The 17,213-nt window shown below is 51.2% G+C and overlaps 1 protein-coding gene across 23 annotated transcripts in view; it reads left to right on the top strand.

Annotated features, from left to right (window-relative positions):
- TNS1 (tensin 1) overlaps positions 1-17,213 on the top strand; it is a 254,731-nt gene that overhangs the window by 204,254 nt on the left and 33,264 nt on the right. For 12 of the 23 annotated variants that reach the window (XR_009550639.1, XM_060193921.1, XM_060193925.1 and 9 more), the window contains 5 exons: positions 5,211-5,297; positions 6,371-6,490; positions 9,854-10,050; positions 12,804-12,879; positions 16,145-16,237. Coding sequence is in view for 22 of the 23 variants with exons in the window: in XM_060193921.1 (XP_060049904.1) it covers positions 5,211-5,297; positions 6,371-6,490; positions 9,854-10,050; positions 12,804-12,879; positions 16,145-16,237 (573 nt within the window). In the remaining variant the exon portion in view is untranslated. Of the gene's footprint in view, positions 1-5,210; positions 5,298-6,370; positions 6,491-9,853; positions 10,051-12,803; positions 12,880-16,144; positions 16,238-17,130; positions 17,155-17,213 lie in introns of all 23 variants that reach the window. The other 11 variants (XM_060193936.1, XM_060193935.1, XM_060193937.1 and 8 more) reach the window with 5 other exon arrangements.

Below are 17,213 nucleotides of genomic sequence, written 5' to 3' on the forward strand. Positions count from 1 at the left end.
AACAGAGCTTTTTTGTTTGTTTCATCATTGTTGTCAGTTCTTAGACTTTAGTTCCTGGGGGCAAGTGTGGAGGACTGGTGGCAGGGCCCTGTGGACTCAGATTGCCTCTTGGGTGCACACAGAGGCATAAGGAGGTCTGGTGGGGTATCATGAAGCTCTGAGGCTCTCTCAGAATGTTCATCCCTGGGGCCCAGGTTCAACGTGGTAGGTTCTGTCAGGCTGCTTCTCTGTTGGGAAAGGCCAAGGTTTAACTTCTTGTTCAACTCTCCTGCTCATCTGTGCTTCAGAGTCAGCTCTGTATGGGAAGCAGGAGCTGGGAGACAGTTTCATTTCCCATCAAAATGTAGGGCCCATCTTCTGAGGACAGATGTCAGAGTAGGGCAAATATAGCATGTTGTGAAGAAACACCAGATGTGGCAGTGTCCAGGGCTCCTTTCTCTCCACTGTCCCCAGCCTATGACTAGTCCCCTGGGGCAGCCAGACTGATGGGAGGCCCCATGGGCTGGGCGCCTTGTACAAGTGGAGCTCAGGCAGGGATGGACAGGAGATGGGGGCAAGAGGGACCTTGTACCAGGCCCTCAACTGACAGGGTGGTGGAGCTCAGGGTGGAGAAGAGGAGCATGGGCAGCTGATGCTGCCTTTTTCCTAAAGTTAGGGAAAGTGGAGTCACCATACCAGCTCTAGGTAGGAAAGGAGAGGGAGGGCGGGAGAGGTAGTGGCTCTGGGGGAGCAGTGGGGAGGCCAAGCCAGTAGGCCATAAGGCTTGACCTAGGTGCTCTGAGAGAAGGACCCCGGACTTCTTTGTCAGCAGAGACCCCTTTCCTCCAGGTCTTGCAGAGGATTGGGCTCTCCCTGGTTTGCAGAGCTGGGGTCTGGGACACTCTGGTTTAATGCTGAGGGGCCCCAGAGAACTGGCTGGGGAAGCAGGATCAATATCCTCCTCTTATACCTCCCCCCAACCCACAGAAAGAGAGGGAAAGGTATTTTGACATAGTGTCCAGCCCTATTGCTTCCCCTTCCAGGGAACTCACCCAACCCGAGGTGAGATGTCTGTTTGGTCTGTGGGGCTGTCAGAGGGTCATGCTCTGTTGTGAGCAGTGTTTTCAGATAGTATTTCCTGCTTGCAAAGCGCCCTCAGTGGCTGTGTGTTGCTGGAATAGATAAAGGTGGAGAGGCAGGAAGAACATATGATAGAATTCTGGAAGCCAAGGCAGATAGACTGTCAGCCTCTGCTTCTTTCTGTTCCTTCTCCATTCATATGCAAGAGGCTGGAATATAAGGTTCCACATGGTAATTGAGCAAGCTCAGCTCCAAATAGACCCATGGCCATGAACTTGATCTGGTTTCTCCTGGCTGCTCCCTGGGCTCTGCTCTTTCCTCTCAGCCGCCTTTCAGACTTGAGGACTGTGCCTCTGGTTCACTCCACATTGATCTAGCCCCTTCTGATGTATTGGCACAACTGAGCCCATAGAGAATGTAGGGGTAGGTTTCTTAATTTGACAAAGAATAGGTAACAGGAGCTGGCAGTACATCATACCTTCTTGTGGAACATTAGAAGCATCCCTTTATCCCAGGGACTTAATGAAGATGTCCCTTATCACCATTTCACATTGTATTGGGTGTCCCAGCTAGTGCAATAAGGCAAGAAAAGAGATAAGAGCAGCTGGAATCCCAGTCAGCTATCTTATGATCCTGACTCTTGGGTGAGACACATCTTAGATGCCTCTGGGGGTGGGAAGGGGAGTAAGATTTCAGTGCATGTTGGAGATCAGATGTGGATATTTTCCTTCAGGAGTCTGGAGTTAAGAAAGAAGGAAGTGAATGGGAACTTTCAAGGGAAGTTGGTTGAAATAATAGAGGGATGAAAAAAGTCCTGTGGGGGTGAAGAGAAAGAAGAGATAGCTATAAACTAGAGACTGAGAACGGTAGGGTTTTGAAATTGGATGGGGAGCTGGGGAGATAGCATGATAGGTATGGAGAACACTTTCAAAACTGAGGCGCCAAGGTCCCAGGTTCAATCCCCAGCACCGCCATAAGCCAGAGCTGAGCAGTGCTCTGGTAAAACAACAACAACAACAACAACAACAACAACAGCATGGTGGATAAGGTCATTGGAGAGAGTAGTTTTTAGTGAAAATAGGGAAATGTAGAAAATGATTGAAAACCAGAGAAGATTGAAAGAATATAGGCAGAGAAAAAGAGGGAGGAAGGGAGGAGAAAGCCAACCTGAGGCCTGCCTTTTACTGAAAGAGTTTGAATCTTCACTTCTTGGCAATGTTGGGATCCGCTGCTGCTTTAGTAACACACAGGGCAGTAGTCGATGATCAGCACTGTCTTAGGAAGGTGTATCTAGTGAGTTTGGGTAGGTAGGATGCAAAATGGAAAAGACTTTGGCCTGAAAAATACAGATTATTAGATGGCCTGGGTGGGAGAGGCTGGATTATATATATATATATATATATATATATATATATATATATATATTTATTATATATATATATATATATTTTTTATTTATTTATTTTATTTTCCCTTTTTGTTGCCCTTGTTGTTTTTCATTGTTGTTATTGATGTCATCCTTGTTGGATAGGACAGAGAGAAATGGAGAGAGGAGGGGAAGACAGAGAGGGGGAGAGAAAGATAGATACCTGCAGACCTGCTTCGCCACTTGTGAAGTGACTTCCCTGTAGGTGGGGAGCCGGAGGCTCAAAGCAGGATTCTTCTGCTGGTCCTTGTGCTTTGTGCCACGTGCGCTTAACCTGCTGCGCAACCGCCAGATTTCCCCTAGGTGTGTCTTGAAGAGAAACAGAACAGTGGTTCCATTACCAAATTAGATGCCAGGGGAGGGGCAGTATGTATCAGAGGAAGACCTGAGTTAATTAACTGGAGTTTGAAAGCAGGACCTTTAATGAGAGAGAGGACATTGGACATCCAGTATTGGAGCTTGAAAGAGTGGAAAGAACTGGAGACTTTGGGACCTCCCTCACAAAGGTGAATAATAGAGTTTTGGCCCTGGACCAGCTCTCTGTTTAGGAGGTGTGGAAAGAGTGTGAGGGGGAACCCAAGATGAAATGTTCAGGAGTAGGGGTCAGGCAGTAGCACAGTGGGTTAATTGCACATGGTGCAAAGCACAAGGACAGGCATAGGGATCCTGGTTCAAGCCCCTGGCTCCCCACCTGCAGGGAGGTCACTTCACAATTGGTGAAGCAGGTCTTTCTCTCCCCTCTCTGTCTTCCCCTCCTTTCTTGATTTCTGTCTGTCCTATCCAATAACAGCAACAACAACAAGGGCAAAAAAAAAAAAAAGAAGAAGAAAGAAATGGCCTCCAGGAGCAGTGGATTCGTAAAGCACTAGCAATAACTCTGGAAGCAAAAGAAAAAAGAGAGAGAGAGAGAAAGAAAAACGTTCAGGAAGGTTAGAAAGACTAATGAGAGTGAGAATGAGTGTTCCAGGCAGTGGGAACAACCAGGCCATTGGGCCATCACAGAAATCAAGACAGGGAGGAGTTTCCAGAGGGAGGAGTGGGGGCCATTTAGCAATGTCTTTGTAGAGAGATCAAGAGCAGGGGAGTTGAGAAAAAGTCACTGGACTTGCCAATTGAGTAACCCCAGTGGTGTTCAGTAGACTGGGGTGACGCAAGCCAGGTTGAGGGACTAAGTGTGTGTGAGGGGGGTGCAGACAGCCTAGCAATTACTCTTTTGAGTGGTTTTATGATAAAGGGGAAGGAGGATGGTGGCTGACGTGAGCACACTGAGATACCGAGAACATTTCTGTCAAGCATAGGTATATTTTTGTAACCACTGAAGCCATGAGGATTTTTTAGCATAGGAGAGAAGTTGAATAGAGAATGAAGAGTGTGAAGGAAAAAGGCACGAGAAGGGAAGAAATATATAGACGTGTAGGACAGGTTCACTATGGGGGTAAGATGATCTGAACTTGGGAGTCTGGATTGATGGTTCAGGTTCAGCTGGGGAGTGAGAGACCTCCTTGTTGACAGAAGAATAAAGGATGGAGCAGATGGCAGGAGTATTGGTGGCAAGATTTGGGGACTCACATAGACAGTCCTGCATTTATTTATTTATTTGCCTCCAGCACCTCCACTGGGGCTTGGTGCTGGCACTGTGAATATCCACTACTTCCAGTAGCCATTATTTTCCTTTATTTTTTTTATTGGATAAGACAGAGAGAAATTGAGAGGGGAGAGGGAGATAGAGAGGGAGAGAAAAAGATAGATGCTTGCACACACCTACCTCACCACTCTATAGGTGGGGAGCGGGGCAAGACTTTTATGCCTGTGGTACTAAAGGTCTCAAGATCAGTCTCTAGCACCACCATAAGCTAGAGCTGAGTTTTGCACTGGTGAAAGCAAAGAAGGAAAGAATAAGAAACGAGTGAGTTGCTGGCACCTGAATGTCATGGGAAGCAGGTGCTGCCAACCTCACCGAGGGGTATCACAGGGCCTCTGGGATACAGAGCAGCTCCCAGCAGAGGGAGACTGAAAGGGCATAAGTCTCCAAAGCCAAGATGGGTGACATTGGCCGCTGTGCAGCCTCAGTGGTGTGGCAGTGTTATGGGTGGGTGGAGTATGGGGACTCAGTAGGTCCTTGGCTGAGGGCAGGCTGACTTATGTTAAAGAGTACCCTGATGGGGCAGGGCTGGGATAGCATGGGCCTCTCACGGCAGAGAACTGCTCAGGGGCTTAGGACAGAGCATAGAGGACCAAGGGAGACTGTGTGCCAGGGGTTGTGGCTCCTGGGCTCAGGCTGGAAAGGTCACAGCTGAGAAAGGAGGTCAAGTCCTGAGAGGCAAGGAGACCTGGGAAGAGACCCTAGTGGCAGTTGGCCACAGGGTTGAAGTCTGGTCCCAGGCAGTAACTTTTCTCTTTTTGGAAGAGAGGGATATGCTGCCCAACACTGAGGTCCCTGACCCTTTGTCACGTGACTGCCATCTGCCCTCTCCCTCCTTTCTCTCTCGCCCACCCTTCCCACCTCCTCCTCCAGTGTGTGGCCAGGTCCCGGACTTACAGCATGGACTAATGTTGATTTTCTTTCTTTCTGTTTTGTCCCGTCTTGTCAATTGCCCCATCCCTTGCCTCCTCCATGTGTCCTGTGTCTATCTGTCCCCCTACTCTGGGTGTGGTGTTACCCTCCCTTCCTGCTTGCTGCCCCTCCCTGCCGGCTCCTCCTCACCCCCGGGGTGCGGGTGGGCAGCCTACAACGCCAGACTGCAGGGCCTGGGGCACAGTGTTGGCTCCCGGCGTCCTCCTCTCCACCGGCTCCAAGATTCCTCCCTCTCTGGTTCGTTCCTTTCCCTCCTATCCTCTGACCTTACTCCCTGAGCCTCCTTTAGGCCCCAGTTTCTCTCCCTTCCCTCCTCTGCCTGCTGCTGCTCCCACACTCTGCCACCTCCATCCTTGCCCTCTTTTTCAACTCCCACTTAACTTCCTCCTCATCTCTGCTCTGTCTCCCACCCCCCACTCCCCTGCCCTCTCCTTCTTCCTCCCTGCATGAGCCAGTGCTCCTCTTCTGCGTGGACCCAGGCCTTGCCTCAGCCATCAGGATGGGGTTTGGAGAGACTAGACTGACTCTCAGGCGCCTCAAGACACTCAGGGGACACTGGGCAAGGGTTCAGGACAGCCCAGTTCCACGGCCGCCCGAGTCAGACGCACCCCTCCCCACCCACCCCATTAGGTTCCTAGTAGAGTCCAGAGGATATTTTCTTTGCATGGACCACTTGGCATGGGCATAAGACACAGCATGCCCAGTGCCTGCTGCTCTGCCCACCCTTGGGCACGGTACGCCTTGACCTCACTCTGAAGCTCAGACCCTAGAACCCAGGGCCAAGGCCTACAGTAGCTCCCTGTGTTAGTGTGCCTGTGACAGGCTTAATTGCTCAGAGTTCAGTTTCCCCAGCCTGAGCCATGGTGGCACCGTGACCCAGTCCTGTGTCCCACTGTAGTGACACCCTCATCAAGGGTCCTATTGCTTTCTGTGACCTTGAGTGGTCCACCAGTGTCCACACCTAGTCTTCCAACTATAGTCCTGGGAAGGGAGTCACCGCCTCTTCCTGTTCCTCCTGGGAGGGCTCAGGGTGCCAGGCACTGCAGGTTCCCAGGGCTTATCCACCCACCTGGTCCATGGGTAACTAGGAGGCTCCAGTGCTATGCCCTCCTACCCCACCCCTGCTTCCTCTCTCCTCTCTCCCTCTTTTTCTTGGCCCAGTGGTGGGGAGCATAGTGTTCACTGGGGCCTGGAGGGTGTTGAATGGTTCTGGATTGGAGCCCCACCCCACCCCCAGGAGAGCTGGCATGGCTTGCCCTAGGGCTGCTAGTGCGATCACTGTGTGGCTTTCTGGTGCCCTGGCCCAACAGGTGGCCCCCCAGACCCCCTCGTTTCCAGAGCTCCGGGCATGCCGATGGACACCCAGTGCCACCAACTGGAGCGGAGCAGGCCAGGCTTCTGGAAGTCGGAAGGCTGGAGAGAAGAGCTGGGTCTGTGGGATAGTAGCAGCTAGTGTGTGTGTGTGGGGGGGGTGGGGGTGGGGGGAGCAGGCGATGGAGCCGGGCACCAGAGTGTCTGTCCTTGGGGCGCTGGGGAGGTGGGGGGCAGTGTTATGCCAGACAGCGTGTGAGTAGGAAGGGTTGCAACGGGTGTGTGTGCGTGTGCGCAGCACAAGGGGGCAGGGCAGGATTCATTGCTTCAGGTCCACCTAGTCCATTTCACAGGAGTCTTAGAAACCACTGCTACCCTAAGCACATAGCACCATCCATCCTGGGGAGAAGATATTTCAGACCCTTATAATTTGGTGGTCCTTGGAGGCCTGGGCCATGGCACTGCCTGGTGAGAAGGTCCAAGGACCCCCATAGGTGAGCCCCCCTCAGAGCAGGAGGAATGGCTGGCTTCTGAATCTGTTACTAATCTGGCCCTCAGGGTGTCCCTCATTCTCCTGAGCCTGGAAGGCTGTGGCCCACCGGAAGGACCTTCTTGGGCTTTTCCTTCTTCCTCCTTTCCCTGCTTCATAAGCTGCCTCCTGCCCCATGGGTGCCTCTGGCCTCCCATTAGTTCTGTCCAGTGTGCGCATGTAAGGAACAGAACATACAGACAGACACAGAGGCCCTGATAGAGACTAAGAATCCCAGGCTGGAGAGGAGGAGGACTGGGAGGAAAGGGAGAGCAGGTCTATTTTTATTCCCAGCCCATTCCTGGGACATGAGGGAGGGGTATTCTCACCCTGACAGGGGTTGTCAGCTTGTGTCCAGACGTGCCAGCTTGGCTGGGGGACAATGGGGCTCTCTTATGTCCCTTTTCCATAGACACAAGTGCCAGCCTAGCACTCTGGGGCAGATCTGGCCTGCCAAGGGGACAACAGTGAGACTCTGTGTCCAGAGAATGTCACAGGCCCTGGCTGCATGCGGCGCCAAGGGGTGCTGTGTGGGAGGGGACTGTCCTGTGGGAGTGGAATGCGGGCTCTACCCCCCTTGCACCCTGCTCTCTAGAGGAGGAGGAGATCATTCTCTCCATCCCTCTGCTCTCAGAGATCCCTCCAGTTTGTCCTTGGGATCACAGTCACCTCTCCTCTCTTGGTGGCTGCATACACCTCCAGGTTCCTAAACAGTGAGGATTTGGAGGGGTCTTCTCTCAGTCCTTTTCAGGGACTGACATCGGATGTCACCCTCTCCCACACCCGCGCACACACGCACATGCACAGATGCGAAGGAATCCTCTAGGGAGAATGGCTGTCCGGTGGGCGGCCGGAACTCAGAGCAGCTCTGATGTGTCTCTTTTAACCTTGGTGTTGAACTTGCTTCCAAATCCCAAGAGCCTCTCTTGAATGGGCCTCCTTTGTCACGATTATTATTAGAAAATCAATGCCGACGTCTCTCTCTAATGTCTTTGCCAGGAATGAAACCAGTAGCCGCTCTGGCCCCAGCTGTGCAGAAAGGCTGGGGCAGAGTTGAAGGTAGAGTGGGGGCTGGTGGCAGAGGCAGGAGAGCATGGCAGGGACCTCTGGTGGGAGGCTCAGGCCACCTGCCTGGAGCTGAGAGCTGGGCATTGCTGTCAGGTCCCAGAGCACCAGCCTTTCGAAGCGTGGCCTCACCTTTTACCTGGGCTGATGACTGTCACAAGAGCTCTGGGCTAGAACCCTGTGAAAAGGTCCCTGTTAGGACACTTATTCATTCATTCATTCATTCATTCATTCATTCATTTATTTATTTGCAGGATTGGGCTCTCCCTCATGCATGCTCTCACTGCTCCTGGCCTGCTTTTTCATTCAGGCAGAGAGATGGAGAGACAGAGAGAAAGGGAGTGACACCACAGTACCTGACTTTTGCTCAGGGCTGTGGCTCTCCCATAGGGTGTCAGGATTTGAACCTGGACCTCAGGTCACACACCCGGAGTGTGACTTTTCAAAGTTTTGTCTTACTTTTTCTTTACGTGTTTTTAAATAAATTTATTTATTCATTCATTTTAGATAGAAATGGGAAGGGAAGGGGGAAGTAGGGGAGAGAAAGACACCTGCAGCATGTTCCCCTGCTCTGGGTGCTTCCCTTCCATAGGTGGGGACTGAGGGGTTGAACCTGGGTCTTTGTGCACTGTGATGTGTGTGCTTAACCAGGAGCCCCACTGCCTGGCCCTTTAAGAGAGTATTCTTTCCTGCCCCCAGGACCTGTTTTTTTTTTTTTTTTTTTTTTTCCCAAAAAAGAGGGCACTTCAAAGTCAGGGGCCTATTTGCTCTAAGTTAGGCAGTCTCTGCCTCCACTTTCCATCAAGTAGAAGCTTCCATAATCTCCACTGAGCTGCAGGCAGGCTGTCTCTGTGCCTCTGAATGGTAAGGAGAAGGGAGTGGAGGCTCAGAATGTTTCCTCCTGCATTTGTTAGTTACTGCCAAGCTTCTCTCTCTGGGAGAGCTCCAGACCTCTGTATATGAGTGTGAGTGTGAGTATGGGTGAGTGTGAGTGTGACTACCAGCAGGAAAGGCTTCCTAGCCATATTTGCCACACCCACTGTGAGGTCCTGTCCCAGGGCCCAGACTCTACCCACTTCACCTCAGGCCGGATCTGGACCTCTGGAAGCTGGGGAGCATGCTCTCTAGGATCCTGAACCCAGCCCATGAGGCCATGCCTCAGCCCAGCTGTGGGAAGGGGCCATCCCAGGCCTGAGGGTTGGGAGGAAAGTCACACAAACAGATGGGGTCCAGGCCTTCAGGTCCTGTTGTTTCTCCATCTGGGGTGGGTGGGATCCTGGACCATTTCAGAGGCAAGGAAGTAAGAACATGAGGCAATCTTGCTGGGATAAGAGTTGTTTTGAGGCTCACAGAGTGGAGGTTGGGGGACCCCAGAGGAAAGTCCAAAGTGTTGCAGGCTGGGGCTGGGGACTCAAGGAACAGAAGACTTGAGTCATTTCTTTGTTTCCTCTGAGAGCACTACTTACAGCTGAGGCAACCCACAGCTCTTTCCAAAGTCCCTCCCCAGGGGTCTGGTGTTGCCTGTTGGTTGATGTGGTTGCCTTGGCGACGGGCTCCCCTCCTTCCACCTCCTGTGCTCTGCCTAGAAGCACTGGCTTGCCTCCCCTCAGGCCTTAGAAGGGGTTGACATCTGGTTCTTGGATTAGTCCTCTGCTCTGAGCCCCAGGCCTGTGCAGAGCAGACCTGAAACAGATCTTCCACTCTGCAGGGAAGCCCCAGACTATGAGTAGAGAGAGTTTGGGGCAGGGTGGGAGCTTGGGGGAGACAAGTCCACTTCCAGTTTAGTCCCCAGGCTGAGGAGCACCACCTTCTCTTGGGGAAGCAGGCCCCATCTGTTCTTTCTCTTGCAATCTGCTCACCACCTTCTCTGCCCTATCGTTCCTCCCAGGGGTCCAGGCTCGCGAGAGGCAGCCTGCAGAGCCCCCTGCCCCCCTCCGGAAGCGGGCAGCAAGCGATGGACAGTACGAGTACCACTCTCCAGAGCCCTCGTCCCCCCGCAGCCCAGGGGTGCGCTCCCCTGTCCAGTGTGTCTCCCCAGAGTTGGCGCTCACCATCGCCCTCAATCCTGGGGGGCGGCCCAAAGAGGTGAGTCCATACACCCACAGCCAAGGACCCTAAGGGTGGCGGAGGCTGCCTGGACTCTTCAGGATCCTACCTGCTAGTCACCTGGATGCTTCTGACTGGACTCAGTTCAGTGGCTCAGTTCACTGAGTGACAGTCTCAGTCATGTACCCACCCTATCTCCTCATCCTCCATCTCTAGAGCCCTCCTTTCTTCTACACAGAGCTGTTCAGTCCCCCCACTTCTCACAGCACAGACCGAAGTTCCTTTTTATTTACTTATTTTGCCTCCAGAGTTTGGGGCTTGGTGCTGGCACTACGAATCCACTGCTCCTGGCAGCCAGTTTCTTTTCATTTTTTTGGATAGAACAGAGAGAAATTGAGAGAGGAGGGGAAGATAGAGAGGGGGCTGGGTGATGGCACACATGGTTGAGCACACATATTACAATGTGCAAGGACTCAGGTTCAAGCCCCTGGTCCCCACCTGCAGAGGGAAAGCTTTACGAGTGGCGAAGCAGTGTTGAAGGTGTCTCTCTGTCTTGCTCCCTCTCTACCACCTCCCATTTTTGGCTGTCTCTATCCAATAAATAAATAAAGATTAAACAAAAGAGGGGGGAGAGAAAGACAGACATCTGCAGCCTTGCTTCACCACTTGTGAAATGACCCGGTTACAGATGGGAGCCAGGGGCTCAAACCCAGATTCTTGCTCGAGTCCTTGCACTTCATACTTTGTGAATTTAACTTGGTGCACCACCACCCGGTCCCTGTTCCTTTCTCTTTAAAAACACATTTAGGGCCATCAGGATAGCTCACCTGGATAGTGCAGCTGCTTTGCCATGCACATGACCTGGTTTGAGCCCAGCCCCCTACAGCACTGGAGGAATCTTCCATGCTATGATGTCTTCTTCCCTTGCATTTGTTTCACTCTCTTTCTCTCTCTCTCTCTCTCTCTCTCTCTCTCTCTCTCTATATATATATATATATATATATATATATATATATATATATCAAAAAGTCATTCTGGTGCAGTGACAACAACAAAAAAGGTTGATTTAACATTGGTTTAGATGTATTAGAGTGGGTTGTTGGAAAATTCATGACACATTTTACATAAAAAAATTAGAAAGATATGTCATGTCTTTTCCAATGACAGTCCAATAAATCTTTTTTATTATTATTATCATTATTATTTTGCCTTCAGGGTTATTGCTGAGTATCAGTGCCTGCACCACAAATCCACTGCTCCTGGAGGCTATTTTTTCCCCCTTTTGTTTCTCTTGTTTTATCATTATTGTGGTTATTATTATTGTTGTCCTTGCTGGATAGGACAGAGAAAAATGGAGAGAGGAGGGGAAGACAGAGAGGGGGAGAGAAAGATAGACACCTGCAGACCTGCTTCACTGCCTGTGAAGCGACCCCTCTGCAGATGGGGAGCTGGGGGCTTGAACCAGGATCCTTAACTCCGGTCCTTGCACTTTGCACCATGTGCACTTAACCTGCTGTGCTACCGCCTGACCCTCGACAGTCTGATATATCTTTAGGAGTAGTTTCACATACTTGTGTTAGACTCACCATACCCAAGGACTGGGCAGTGATGCACAAGGATCCAAGTTCAAGCCCTAGGCCCCACCTGCAGTGTGTGTGTGTGTGGGGGGGCTTTACAAGCATGAAGCAGAGTTGCAGGTCTCTATCTCTATATCTCTATCTCTATCCCCTTTCCCTCTCAATTTCTCACTGTCCTATGAAAATAAAATAACAAAAGGAAAAGTGGCTACTTAGAGTGGCAGATTCATCATGTAGTCACTGAGCCTCAGTGACAGCCCTGGTGGCCCCCAGACTTCCAGTGCTATTCCATTAAAGAGGTTCCTCTCCCCATCCTCTCCTCTTCTCCCTGGTGCCTTTGATAAACACCCCAGATTCCCCAGCATCTGAGTCATTCTGGCCCTTCATGTTACAAGTTTTCTTCTGAGCTTGAAACCATCCAGAACTTGTTTTCACTTCCTAACTTCATTGTGCATCATTCTCTCCTGAACCCAAAAGAGAATCTCTGGGAGAGGTGAGGGTCCTAGGCATGACACATATGACTACAGGCTCTAAATATCAATAATTCAGATCACATTGAGCCCCCAGAGTGTCCTGAGCCTGTTGCAGATGTCTTCACTGCACAGGATGTCACAGGAATTTCAGTGCCTTGCTATGTGCAGTTTTGAGCCCTTTCAGTCCTTTGGACCAATGACCTGAGGATTCAGGGATTATAACAATCAGTGGGGAATTCATGCAGTGCTGATTCCCAAGTCCACCCCCAGAGATTCCAGTGTGTGAGCTATGAGACTGGGGCCCAGGAATCTGTGTTTTAAACATGCATGCTGGCTGAACCTGGTCTTGGAAGAGTGCTCTGTGTCTGATAAAAACCCATGATGTCAGTGGCTTCTGGGCATCTTTTTTTCTGCCTGTACTCTGGCAAAACCCTCATTCCAAGCCCTTCTTTTGTAGCTCTGCTTTGAAATCTTTCCAAAGCCAGTGCTTTTGAATTCTGCCCTTACCTGCCTGTGGCGTGCAGATTCCCCCTCCTCCAATTTCAGCTACAGGCAGTGGGGTGTGGTTGGGTGGGCTCAGTGGTGAGGGCCTCCTTTTGACCCCTGTGGTTACTCAAAAAGGCAGGGTTGAGGGGGAGACTGACTGGCAAGTGGGTCTGTGGGCTGGTTCACTGGGAGCCTTTCCTTCTTGGACTGACAGCCACATGTGGGGGCCTCCCCTACCCTTCCTCTTCTCCCGCAGCCTCATCTGCACAGCTACAAGGAGGCCTTTGAGGAGATGGAGGGGACCTCGCCGGCCAGCCCACCACCCAGTGGGGGTAAGAACTTCCTGCTATACCAACCTTCCCCTCACCCCCTGCCCCACCAAGCTCCTTTCTCTCAATCCCAGCCTGTGTGGATGTCCCGGGTTTGGAGGGTGGCAGTGGGATGCTGGCGGAGTTTGCCAGGGGCTAGAATCTTCCATGTCATATCCCTCAGCTCATTTGATGCCCCCCACACTGCTTCTCTTTTCTGATGTCACATATCTGAGGGTATAATCACCCCCAGTCTGATTCTTTCTAGGTTCCCCCTACATTCCAAGTTTTCCTGGTTGTTGGATGTCTTCACACTGAACCGCCCACCATCCTTATGTGACTCTTTGTGACTTGATGGCTGGTGTGTCTTGATGCACTAGTGTGAAGCGCAGGACCCTGGTTCAAACCTCTGGCCCCCCACCTACAGGGGGTTCGCTTCACAAGTGGTGAAGCAGGTCTGCAAGTGTCTATCTCTCTTCCTGTCTACCCACTCCTCTCTCAATTTCTCTGTCCTATCCTACAAAAAAGAAAAAGGAAAAAAGGAAAAAAAGGCCTCCAGGAGCAGTGGATTCATAGTGCAGGCACCGAGCCCCATTGATAACTCTGGAGGCAAAAAAAAAATTGTGCAAAGAGGCTGGTGAAATTAATTTAAGAATAGGTTTTATTTGGCCCTTGCTGTTCTCATTTTAGAGTGTGAGGAATGTGACGAGATTCTTGTTTTACGCTAAGTCTTTGAAATGAGGTATGTTTTACACTTACTGCCTGTCCTGGGTTCAGCCCTCCACAACACATGGGATTGGCTTTCAAATTGGACTGTGGCTTCTACATTGGTTCATGGCTTCTATTTTAGATCTGGGCTTCTGTTTTAGACCTTGGCTTCCATATTGGTCTGTGGCTTCCATATTGGACTATGGCTTCCATATTGGACTATGACTTCCATATTAGACTGTGCTTTCCATGTTGGACTGTGGCTTCCATACTAGACTATGGCTTCCATATGGGATAGTGGCTTCCAGATTGGGCTGTAGCTTTCATATTGGACTATGGTTTCCATATTGGACTATGACTTCCATATTAGACTGTGGTTTCCATGTTGGACTGTGGCTTCCATACTAGACTATGGCTTCCATATGGGATAGTTGCTTCCAGATTGGGCTGTAGCTTTCATATTGGACTGTGGTTTCCATATTGGACTATGGCTTTCATATTGGACTGTGGTTTCCGTACTGGACTGTGGCTTCCATACTCGGCCTTGGCTTCCATACTGGGCTGTGGCTTCCATATTGGACTGTACCACCCCAGAGTAGTCTGCTCAGGAGACAACTCAGTGGCCTCTTTGACCCTGTGGAGTCTTCCTTCCTTGTGTAAATAACCCTCTACCTTTACACCTGCTCAGGTTCCCTGTTAACCCAAACAGCCTGCATCCTGGCCAGCAGCCAACCTTGCTGTAGTCTGGCTTTGCCTCATGTGCTTGTCCCCATTCTTAACTCTGTCCCATTGACCAGCCCCAGTGCCCTAGTAGCAGAGACTCAGTCTGAGGCTTCATCACAGCTCAGGGGAAGGAGTGAGCAGAGGCGGGGGAGAAATGCAAGGAATTCTTCTTTCAGGAAGCAAGAACTCTGGCTGGCTTCAGGGCCACCCACTCCTGGGGAAAGGAGCCAGATGCCAGAGGACAGGGAGCGAGGAGCAGTGAGGTCTGTCTCTGGTCCATCTGTCCTTCTACTGCACAATTAGGGGCTGAGATGAGCCTTCCGTGGTCAGTGGTCTTTGAGGCTGGTCTGCCTCTTTTTAATTAATGACATTCCTGATCTACTTATTTGAAAAGCAGTAAGAAGTGCTTGACAAGTCAAAGTTGCTATATACTGTCTGTGTGTGTAGAGAGAGAGAGATGGATAGACATACAGACACACACTCACCTCGATGTGTGTGTCCCTCTTGTCCCCTCTGTCTGTTGGGTATCTAGGGTGGAGTAAAGAGTCTGGTCACCCCTCTGGACCATTCTGAGGGTTCACTATTCCCACATGTACCTTGTATACATCTGCACGTTTATTGCCAGACCAATGTGTTTCCCTCAATTGAAGGCTTGCATTTGCTCTCCATTTCCTATAGCCTTTCCTATCTCTTAGGATAAGAACGAAGGAGCAGGGAGGTCCCTGGAGCTGCTGTGTGTGTTCTAGGTCTGTCTCTTTAAGTGTCATATTTAGTGTGTGGAGGCCTGGTCAGCCTGTGTGGCTGTGTGTCCTTGGGCTATGGCCTCTGGGTTCCCAGCAGACGTGATGGGAGACACAGCCTGGTTTTTTATTTCTCTGCAGAGGTGTGTGAAGACAGGTGTTGGCTGGCACCAGGCAGTCTCGTGACTGGGCATAGCCACCACCCTGCAGGTCAGCTGGGAGTCTGACCATGTCCTTGGCTAGCAAGACAGAACCTGGCAGCCCTTTCTGACCTTGTGTGTTATGTGACACTCCTAACCCAGATGGGCAGCTGGATCTGTGCCCTGAGCTTGTGGTGGTGGCTTCTCTGTCTTCCTGAAGTTTTTTTTTTTTTCTGGGTAGGGCGTGCTTCTTGAGTGTGGAGCAGTGCTGTAGATGTCTCTCCTTTCTCTTTCTCTCTCTCTCTCTCTCTTTCTCTCTCTCCTTCTCTCTCCCTCTCTCTCTCTTTACCATTAAGGTTATCACTGGGGCTCAGTGCCTGTACTGCAAACCCATCGCTCCTGACAGCCATTTTTTTCTTTGTTTCATAGGACAAAGAGAAATTGATAGGAAAGGGGAAGATAGGGAGAGAGACAGACAGTCCCCTGTAGTATTTGCATCACCGCTCGGGAAGCTCCCCCCCTGCAGGGGGTTGTCTGCCTGTCTCTCATCTTCTACCAAAAAATATGGTGGCCAGGAATGATGGAGCTGTACAGGCACCGTGTCCCAGCAGGAACCCTGATGGCAAATGAATAGTATGTGTGCGTGTGCAGGAGTAGTGGGACGGGGGATAAAAGAGAGAGGAGCATGTGGAGAAAAAGGAAGAAAAAGGACCCTTCATCTTCTTGAAAACCATATTCATGTGCCGGGGCCATGATGAAGAAATTAGAGGCCTACGGACAGAACCCATTTTATCCTGGCTGAAGGTCAAGATCGAGACTTCCTGTGCACTCTGTGCACTGCTGAAGTGGCAAGAAACAAGACCAAGGGCATTGACCAACCCCCACCCCAACCTCCCAGCCTGCAATCACCTCTCTCAGCTGCCCCATCCTCCACCCTAAGACTCACTGCTGATATCTCTCCTCTCCTTTGGGGTGCAGTGCGCTCCCCTCCAGGTCTGGCCAAGACACCCTTGTCTGCTCTGGGTCTGAAACCCCACAACCCTGCGGACATTGTGCTGTACTCCATGGGTGGTAAGTGATTGACTAGGAAGGGGGGTCGTGGGGGGCTGGCAGAAGGAGGAGTGGGGTCCTGGGAAGGGCCTCAGGATCAAATCAGAACACTCCCTGAGGAGATAGGATCCAGGGACCCACGTGGTAATGAGGTGGCTTTGTGTCCATGCCCAGGTCCATCCAGAATGGGGGGGGGGGGGCTTCAGTGGTTGAGGAGGGCAGAGTCCTTTATAACACCCCCATATATTGACTTGTGAGTCCACCCCACTCCCAGATCCTTTTTTTACTTTTTATTTTTGTCATCCCCAAGGTCTTACTACTATGAGGAGACTTTTTTAGTTAAGACAGAGACAGAGAGACAAATACCACAGCTTGGAAACTTCCCCCACTGCAATGGGGGCCAGATTTGAACCCACATCTCATGTATGTGAAAAGCAGGCTTACCTCCTGGGTGAGCTCTCTTGCTGAGCCTCCCAGCCTCTTTTGACTTGGGGGTTTGTGGAGCTTGGCCTCCAATTCCTTGGAATAGGTCAGCTCTCTGCTGGATGCTGGACATGCCTCCTTCCTGGAGTCCAGGCACATGTGCTCATGTAAACTCACAAACATACATATACCGGGGACGTGGGCACATGGGGACACACACAGGCTCATGAAGACACAAGCAGGTAGATAGATGCACACACACACACACACACACACACACACACACACACACACACACACAGACACATGCACCACTGAGTCTACACTTCCCTCATGTTGCCCAGCTCCTCCTTCCTTCCCATGGGGCCAACACGGGTCATTGGGGCCCCCAGAGGTCCTCATGAGAAGATGGAACCCCAGCCTGTGCTCCCCAGGCTGTGGTTGAGGGCTGGGCTGGGGCTCTCGGGCACAATGTGGCTTCTTCTCCATAGTCCCCAGAAGACTGATCCTGCCAGGTAGGCGGGCACCTGCATGATGTGTGGCCCCCACACAGGGTCACATGGCTGGGCACTGC

This window comes from Erinaceus europaeus, chromosome 7 (genome assembly GCF_950295315.1).
Source record: "Erinaceus europaeus chromosome 7, mEriEur2.1, whole genome shotgun sequence".
Classification (NCBI taxonomy): Eukaryota; Metazoa; Chordata; class Mammalia; order Eulipotyphla; family Erinaceidae; genus Erinaceus; species Erinaceus europaeus.